At 42.5% G+C, this 9,615-nt stretch overlaps 1 protein-coding gene across 1 annotated transcript; it reads right to left on the bottom strand.

The window, feature by feature from the left end:
* Positions 1 to 776: 776 nt before the first annotated feature.
* Positions 777 to 4,134, bottom strand: LOC134653645 (uncharacterized). Its single transcript, XM_063509039.1, has one exon. The coding sequence runs from the start codon at positions 4,050 to 4,052 to the stop codon at positions 777 to 779; it is 3,276 nt and encodes a 1,091-aa protein (XP_063365109.1). The 5' UTR covers positions 4,053 to 4,134.
* Positions 4,135 to 9,615: the final 5,481 nt, after the last annotated feature.

A 9,615-nucleotide genomic window follows, 5' to 3' on the forward strand; every position in this document is an offset into this window, starting at 1 on the left:
CCGGCTTCCTCAATGGTAAATATCAAATGATATTTCGTACATAAGTTCCGAAAAACTCATTGGTACAAGCCGGGGTTTGTAGTGTTTGTACCTGCGACCTTTGGATTGAAAGTCGCACGCTCTTACTCACCGCTAGGCCACCAGCGCTCAAGGGAATAATAAGAAAACTATTGAAATAAAAATAAATGTGGATTATTTGTGTAATATTACTCGTTATTGGTTTAGGTATATAAAGTAAATGTTTTGACAAATTGATTTTAATTTCAGACACATAAGTCAAGAAATAAAGACATTAGAACCGTTTAATGGTGATTTTAAGACCAATCTTTGCAATTATTTTCTATCGAGCCGATGTCGTTCAATCATTTATCGAGTGCGGCCGCGGTCTTAAAATATAATAAACATTAACATAGGTAGGTATTAAATATATTTTTTGCTTTACTAAATCAAATAGTTTTTCTAAAAAGGGTCTACCTGCGGTTTTCATCGATTTTTGACAAGTTTTGAATCGTATCTCCTACTTTTGCACTACAGATAGATTTTTATAAGACAAACGGCTATCGGTTCTTCAATATTTATCTCCATTTGAAGATCTTGTGGGCTTAATTAGCTATTAAAACGTAGAAATCTTGCAAAATACGTGTAATTTTATTTAATTGACAAGAGTGACAGACATAGGAAAAAATGTGACAAAACATTAGAAAAAGTATAAAAGAGTATTCGATATCAAAAGGAGGCCGTCATCTACACTCCCCACCCTAGTGCGCAAACTAGCACTAATCAGCTAAGGGTACAGGAGCCACGCGCGCCACAGACCGGCGCAGCACGCCGGTAGCGGTGCTGATGTCGACTACTCTGATACGGCCGTCTTTTCCAGGCAGAACACTTTTTATTAGGCCTCGTGGCCATACGTTTCGAGGTGAATCAGGGTCAACGACAAGCACTAGGTCACCAACACTCAGTGGCTTCTGCTCCTGTTGCCACTTCTTTCTCGGTAACAGAAGCGGGAGGAACTCCTTCATCCAACGTTTCCAGTACATGTCGGCCAATCGCTGCGCTATTCGCCATTGCTTCCTTAAGGCTAAGTCCGAATCGTCAAATACGCCATGTACTGGCAACCTGGACGAAGAACCTATAAGAAAGTGGTTGGGTGTAAGCGCTTCAGAGGAGCCCGGCTCTACCGACACGTGTGTTAGTGGTCGACCGTTGACAATACCTTCTACTTCCGCTAGTAGAGTATTTAGAGTTTCGTCTCGGGGCGCTCGTTCTTTTAAAATGACACGAAGAGATCGCTTTACGGTCCGAATCAAGCGCTCCCACGCCCCACCCCAATGGGGGCTGGCGGGCGGAATAAAAGTCCAGCGAACTTGATTGTTAAGAGCTGCGGCTCTTAGTGATTCTTCGTCGAGCTCCTGTATGGATCTTCGCAATTCGACGTCTGCTCCGCGTAGGTTCGTGCCGTTGTCGGAGTAAATATGCGACGGCCACCCACGTCGAGACGCCATACGTCGAAGCGCCATGATCAGTGAGTCGGTAGTAAGTGTGTGAACGACTTCTATGTGGACTGCACGAACGGTTAGGCAAGTAAACAAAACGCCGTAACGTTTTTCTCGACGTCTGCCTACTGTGACTTCCATAGGCCCAAACAGATCGATCCCGCAATAGGTGAATGCACGTTGATGATGCGCCATGCGCGCTTGAGGTAAGTCACCCATCCGAGGCACTTGTGGGGTAGCCTTTCTTAACCTGCAGAACATGCAACGAGACGCAACATTTTTGACAGTAGGTCGCAATTGGATTATCCAAAATTCTTGTTTCAAATCGTTTACTACCGCTTCTTGGTGTCCGTGCGCGGCCTTCACATGATAGTGCTTGACCAAAAGCTTGGTAGTAGGATGCCGTCCGTCAAGAATAATGGGCCTTTTCGCGTCCTGAGGTACGTCAGAAACAGCATCAATGCGCCCGCTTACGCGTAAAACATTGTTCTCGTCCAAGTAGGGAGATAGATTTCTCAGCCGACTGTCGCGTGGCAAGTCTTTAACTGCCTTTACTGCTTGTATGTCACTGGCAAACGAGTCTTCCTGAGCTTGCCGCAAGATTAACTGCTTTGCTTGCTCCATCAGGGCGTAGTCGTCAAGTGCTATACCTCTGCATGTATTTACAAACTTGAGAACACAAGCGGTAGATCGCAGTAATCGTAGCCACGAGGAGAAGCGCTCAGGGTCGGGAACCGGGAAACATGTAGGCGAGTTTTGTACTACGGTCATGCAAGCTTCAGCGCCGACTTCATTTTCGGGTTCCAGGACGTTCGCTGGCCAGTAAGTCTCATCGCTGTACAAAAACTCGGGTCCCTTGAACCACTCATTAAGAAAAGACTGATAATTGAACGTTTCTCTGGTAGCAATGTCCGCCACGTTCAGTCCTGTAGGTACATATCTCCACTCAGAGGCTTGTGATAGGTCATCGATCTCGCCTAATCTGTTAGCTTCGAAAGTCTTGTATCGACGAGTGTTGTTGCCAATCCAGTGTAGCACCGTACTTGAATCACACCAAAAGTATCGCCGTGTGACGTGCAAACGATGTGCCTTCGCTATTGAGTCAGCGAGTCGAGCTGCTAGCAACGCAGCTTGAAGTTCCAATCGTGGCACAGTTTGAGTTTTCACCGAAGATACTCGGCTTTTGCTGGCAACAAACGCGACGAATATCTGATCGTTACTCTTCCAACGCCAGTACGCAACCGCTGACATTGCCTTAAGTGAGGCGTCACTGAATAAATGCAGTTCTAAGTCACTGTAGCATTGGTCGGTCACGGCATGAAAAGAAGAGCCTGGTAAAGTTGTGGTTAACTCATCTCCCACCTTACACCTGGCAGCGCATGACTGGTACCATCTTGGCAGGCGAATTTCTCCAATAACCTTCAGTAATTCCAACCAACTGCACCATTTTTTATACAATTCATCTGGAATAATATCGTCCCAGTCGATATGGAGACGCCAGGTATCTTGCAGCATAACTTTGCCTTGTGTAGTGAAAGGTGACAGGAACCCAAAAATGTCAAAAACTGACATAATAACACGCAACATAACCCTCTTCGTAGGTCTTTGTTCGCCTTTGATGACGCTGTCGGGAATGCGCTTGAATGACACATCGAACCCCAGTTCATCCTTGGCAGGGTACCAAATCAGTCCAAGAGTGCGCTCACCTTCATCATGTTCATCCAGTCCAAACCTCACAGCCGTATTACCTAAAATATCCTTAGGTATAGTGTCGAGCACATTTGCGCTATTACACGTCCAGTTGCGGATTTCGAAACCTCCCGCGCTGTGAATATCGCGAATATTCTTTACCATACTGATGGCGGTAGCTTCATCCGGCAGACTATCAATATAGTCGTCCATATAGTGCTGGCGGTGTATAGCAGCGACGGCAGCTGGAAACGTAGACTCGAACCTGCTAGCGTTCTTGTTCTTAATGTACTGGGCAACAAAGGGCGAGCAGTTCGCGCCGAAAATCAGCGACGTCATCGCGTACGTCTTCACTGGGCCTGTGGGGTTCCTACCTCTCCACAGGAATCTGAGGGCGTTCTGATCTACGGGGTTAATTTTAATTCTCAAAAACATATCTTTTATGTCACCGGTTACGGCTACCCTATCCTCTCGAAAACGAACCATAATGCCGAACAAGGAAACAAGTAAATCCGGACCCGTGAGAAGGAAGTCATTTAGAGACTTGCCTTGACTTTTGGCTGCTGCGTCATAAACCAAACGTAGCTTCTTCTTGTTCGGATTGTCAACTCCGAAATGTGGTAAGTACCACGTATTAGGCGTGAGTGACGTGTCGGCCATTTCCCGAGCGAAATCGTTTTCAAACAAATGGTTGACACGTTCCTCGTACCTGAGTCCATACGATTTATCAGCTAGCATCTTCTTTTCTACACCCTGAAGCCGCTTAAAAGCGCTAGGGTAACTATCGGGCAAGCTGACGTGCGGATCTTTCCACGGTAGACCCACTGACCACCTGCCATTGGTGAGCACTGCAGACTTCTCTAACATTTCCTGCGCTTTCACATCGTCAGCATTCTCTCTAGGCTTACCTGCAACTCCCAAAGAGTCGATTGCAAACGAGCGGCGTACCTCGTCGTGTAGCTCACGCAGTTCGTGAGCGACGGCGTCTTCATCAGGCACCACGCAGAGGTTGAGCGTGGCGTGCGCTGATCGCGCGGAGCGTGCGGCACGTGACGCGCATGGCACATGTACCGGCCCGTGTATACACCAACCTAAGGGGGTACGTGTAGCTGACGGTTCGTTATTAGGCCCTAAGCATACTTCTAAAGGTACAAGTAAATTATAATTGTCCTGGCCTATTAACAACTCTGGCTTAGAAATCTTAGCAAAAGGAAGTTGAGTTTTAAGTTTTTTCAAATGCTCATACTTGTCGCAGTCTACTATGTTAACATTTTGTACAGGTATACTTAATTGTTGAACGCTACGTACATTTAATTCATGTGTACTACCACTAGCACTAGAAATACGTATAGTCAGTACAGTTGCTTCGTGCACAAGCTCGTCGTCTTTCCAGGCGCCGCACACGCGCATGGTTTCGTTGCGGCCGAAGAGGCCGGCGCGCGCTGCTAGCTCAGAGCTGAATAACGAAATCGAAGACCCGTCGTCCAAAAATGCAGTCGTACTAAACACGCCGTTCGGTCCGTGAATGTTGACAGGAACTACTTTCAATAGTACGCGCTTTTCTGTGTCTATAGAGCACGTCGCAGCTTCTGTTACATGCGATGCTGACTGTATTTTAGAACTCGATGGTGTAGACTCCGTGACTGAGGTTGACTCGGGCTGTGGCATAGCGCTGACGTTAACGTCAACCGGGCGCGAAGTTGAAGCTTTGCCATCTTTACCGTTTTCTATGTAGTGCAGTAGACTATGGTGTGCACCTCCGCATTCATCCTTGTCGCACACAGGCGCAGAACAAGTCTCACGATCGTGGCGTTGCGATATGCATTTGTAGCAAAGTCCGTACTTCTTAACGTGGCGCCATCTGTCTTTACGTAAAGCGCGTTTAAATTTCTTACAATCAGGCAACTTATGACATTGAGTGCGGCAAAAGAGGCACTTATCGTCCTTCCCTTCGTCGTCGCGTTGATCAGTTTGCAGCAAAATTGCTTGCGTTTTCGGTGCAACTTTAGTAATAGTATCGTGTTGCTTTTGTTTATTCTGTTCAGGGCGATAACTTTGTAGATGAATGTTGGCGGTCGTGGTAATCTTGAGAGCTTCCATGTTGAGAAAGTCGGACATAATATTCAAACGTGACTTTGCTCCGTCCTTGATTAGTGGATAGCTATAGTCTGACCACTTCGAAATGAGTACTGGAGGTAGTTTCGATATTAGCAATGGAACAATACTAAGCCCTTGCACGTACTCCTCGCGCCCCACTGCCTTTACAGACTCCACAAAGTTTTGAACTTTGACAGAAAAATTGACTATATCTTTCTGGTACTCTTGAGACATGGTCTGAAGCTTCTTTATGTCATGAATGAGTCTACTTATAATACACTCGGGGTCGCCGTGACGAAGTTCAAGTGTCGCCATAATACGATCAGGAGAGGCGGCGGTCATAAGCAGGGCTGACACGGTTTCTTTAGCTTGTCCATGCAGACACTTACGTAATCTCCATAAGTTTTCCTTCGGGGTAAATTTACAAACGTCAGTTGACTCCTCAAACGCTTGTTTGAATTGCAGCCATTCGAGCGGATCGCCGGAATATTTCGGTAAATCTCGCGGCGTACATATGCGGCTCAAAATGTTGGCGTGTGACTTATCTTTAGTGGAAGCGATCGTCAAATTATTTAATGCGGCTGCGAGTAGCTTAATCGTACCATCAGAGTCGGCGAGGGGAGGTGCCGGCTGGTTGCGGCCGCCCAGGTTATCATCATCCTCGGGGGCGGGCAGCAACGGATCAACTTCTCGCGCGCTACGATCCATCCAGTCTTCAACATTTTGACGAGTGCTCTTACTGGCGTCGCTAATGTGGGAACTATGACGTGAGCTTTTACCAGTACTTTGGTGTGAACTGTATTTTTCTGACTTTAGGTCGGCTAGTTCTGCCTCATACTTCAAATCTAACAACTCATTGGCAATCTTGGCCTTTTCTTTAGCGCGCTCATATTCTAACCTTTTCCGTATGGCAGACGAGGATTTTGATACCATGCTGTGCGCTGGCAGCGGGTGCGACACATCGCTGTGCGCTGAGGTTTCCATGTGGCTGCTACCGGCGACGAACGTCGTGTCTGCTGGTCGAATAGTCGCGGAGTGCGAGAGCGAAGATTTGGACACTCTGATTACCTCCGTTTTTGCATCGCGCTCTGCGCGTGTGAGACTTCTTGTCTTTATAGGAGTGCGAAACATTTTGTAGCTCATAACTTAGTGCGCGGTTCAAACATAACACTAGGACCGGCTCGAAGACCAATGAAGATCTTGTGGGCTTAATTAGCTATTAAAACGTAGAAATCTTGCAAAATACGTGTAATTTTATTTAATTGACAAGAGTGACAGACATAGGAAAAAATGTGACAAAACATTAGAAAAAGTATAAAAGAGTATTCGATATCAAAAGGAGGCCGTCATCTACACCATTATTGTCTACCGGATTTTGAAAGAAATTCATACTATTTTATAATATTTTTAAACATTGCCTAAAAGAAAACTTTTTTCGTATCTATAAGATTGTTGTGAAGGATATTACTTATACGAAATCTACATATTTGGATTCGTCTTTGACGTGTCGTAAAACGTGTCTAGGGTTTTAATTTTAAACGAATTAACACAAAAGTTATGGCCAGAAAACCAGTTTTTTGGCCTTAAATTGTTCAACTTTGATGCCAAATATCTCGAAGACAATGAACTTTGAAGTAAATATGGAATACTATATTGCTTAAAGCCGTTGCTGTTAATATGATAAACTACAAAAAACATAAGAAAACTAAGGGATTCAGATCGAAGGTTATTAGCGTGACGGAGCCCCTTAAGTAACATCAATAATTAATAATAATATGTAAATATAATAATATTGTTATAAGAAAGCTATGCTGTGCCCTTACAGGGTCCATGTGAGACATTGTACATTTATACTTGACATCTATACTGTACCATGGTTGCAATAAAAAATTATGAATTATGAATTATGAATTATCAATTTCAAGGAAATTGGGTGTTGACAGCCCCTTAATATGAGTTTTAAAGCGGTTTTATGACATTTTTTCAACGATTTTAAGAAGTCTTCAAAAGTTTCGGTTTCGGTTTCGGTTTCGGCCGAAACTAGAGCCAGAGCCGAACATTCGGTTTCGGTTTCGGTTTCGGCAAAAAAACATGTTTCGGTCGGACACTAGTTATGTTCAATTAGAAGTATTTTTAATAGGTAACGATGATCCTTTTGCCATTATGCAGCCGTGCGATGGCCAAGTCATTATACGTATTACAAATTAAAGATATGTTATTGATACGGTTTTAACACCCCCTGGCACTGATTAAAATAACCGACTTGGTTTCACATTACATCTCAAAACTTTTTTGTAGTAAAAGCGTTGCGAGACTTGCACCTTTTTACATGTAATGTTTTTGATGGGATTACATTTATTTGATTAAGAATTATTCTTATTAAATTTTTTCACATACTAATTATTTCCGATCAAATTTATTTAAATAATTTTGACGGGAATAAAATCAACATGATTTTATTCTTAGGAATTCTTATTTAAATAATGATTTTATTCTTGAATGACCAACACTGCTTACTAAGTATGTATGTATCTATTTATAAACAAAACTATTTCACCTAGCAATGTTATAGATACCCAATAAATATAATGAATTCTGGTATTAATGAAAAATTTGAAGTATTAAAATAAGTTTATTTATCACTGCTATAGATATATATTTTCTGATCGCTGCATTAAGCGGTACAAGGTAAATTACGGCTTTTAGCTCATACAAACTCACCGCATATGAAAACATTTTAAACTAAAGTCTATTTTTTTATTCGGTAGACTAAAATGACATTTCATAGTATGAATGAACATCATGTGTCATTTCATTTCATACTGTGAAATGTCATTTTAGTCTACCGGATAAAGAATAGACTTTAATTGCTTATTATAAAATAAGCTCGTAATAACTAGTACATATGTCATTTGTTAACAATGGTAAAATATCTACCACAATCCACTAGCGCATGTATCTTTATCACAAAGTGATTTTTTTTTAATCACTCTATCTCTATTCTCTGGAATCTAAGGATAAATTATACCTAACTATGTACCAGTAAAATTACTAGTTAGGTAAAAAATTTTCTTTAAATCAGTCTTTAATCTGTAGGTACATACCAAGTGTGAACCCGAAAATAAAAATAATAATCTAAGTAGCATAAAATATAACTATGTAAATAATAGCAGATATTACTAGGATAGGATGTTGTTTACTTGCAACCCCTTTTCTAAACATTTCTAAACTAGAATTGCTCCGAAACACAACAATAGGAACACACAGGTATAAAGATAAACAAAGGAATAACCACGCTGCCTGCGGCTGTCGCTCCAAAATAATACTGTAATCGCTCACTTATGTTTTCAACTTTAGCTTAAGGACTCAAAGTGCAATATTGTTTGAATTGACAATAAGCGAAGTTACCGGCAAAAAAACTTGTTTGTGCTGGAGGCTTCATAGACCGCCCATGCCAACCACGGTTATTCAATAATAAGTTGAATTTAAGTCTGCGTAAAGATTACAATCGTTTGAACTGGTTCAAAACCTTATTATGAGGTAACAGAATCGACTGGGTTTTTATTTCGGTTACCGGTAACAGGGGTTAACTCGATCTGATACGGTTACCGAATCAAAGTGTTACCTTATCAGACGGTTACCGTTATGGTAGGGGTTTTTATAACCACTTCTAAAATAACCCTATGAAAAACCCCGGTTAAGGTAACCGGTTCCGGTCCCTGCTGCTAGGTTACGTTACGTGTGATAAAAAAATGAAGGAATAACTAAACGGCCTTATTACAAAACTGTAGAAACAAAAATAAAAACAAAGCTGCAAAATATAAAATAACCTAAAAAAGTTAATCGCTTGAAGCAGATGGTGCATAAAATTAACCAAATTATAAACGCACCCTTCAAACAACGTACCTATTAAAGGTACCTACGCAATAAAAAGGGATAAACCTTGTTTACCGAAAAGTTAAAGCCTTTCGTCTCCAAATGAAGTTTTAATCCCCATTGAGTTGGTAATATGTGTGTGGAGCGAATCCTTTTTGAATTTATCTTGCCGGGGAAGACGTGGCCTACATCGGTGTTTTCGTAGCGGATTTGCCCCAAGTTCCCTCGCCCTAACTTAAAACGGAGTAAACGTGTACATAGTCCCTCTGCACTTAGTCCGTTTTCCTCAAACTGATGGAGTTGGCGCCCAATCCAAGGCAGCTACGGTTCTACAGGATATTTTCCTTTCCTTCGACATGAGATCTTGACGACTGGCTTTTGTGATTTAAAAAGATTTGCGCAGGCAAAACTGCTTACGGCTCTGTCGATATAGCAACGGCTTTGTCTTGTTGTTAAC

The sequence above is a fragment of the Cydia amplana genome, chromosome 13 (assembly GCF_948474715.1).
Source record: "Cydia amplana chromosome 13, ilCydAmpl1.1, whole genome shotgun sequence".
Lineage (NCBI taxonomy): Eukaryota > Metazoa > Arthropoda > Insecta > Lepidoptera > Tortricidae > Cydia > Cydia amplana.

Excerpts from the sequence above, each read along its gene's own strand:
- LOC134653645 (XM_063509039.1), bottom strand. The coding sequence starts at position 4,052 with ATGTTAGAGAAGTCTGCAGTGCTCACCAATGGCAGGTGGTCAGTGGGT.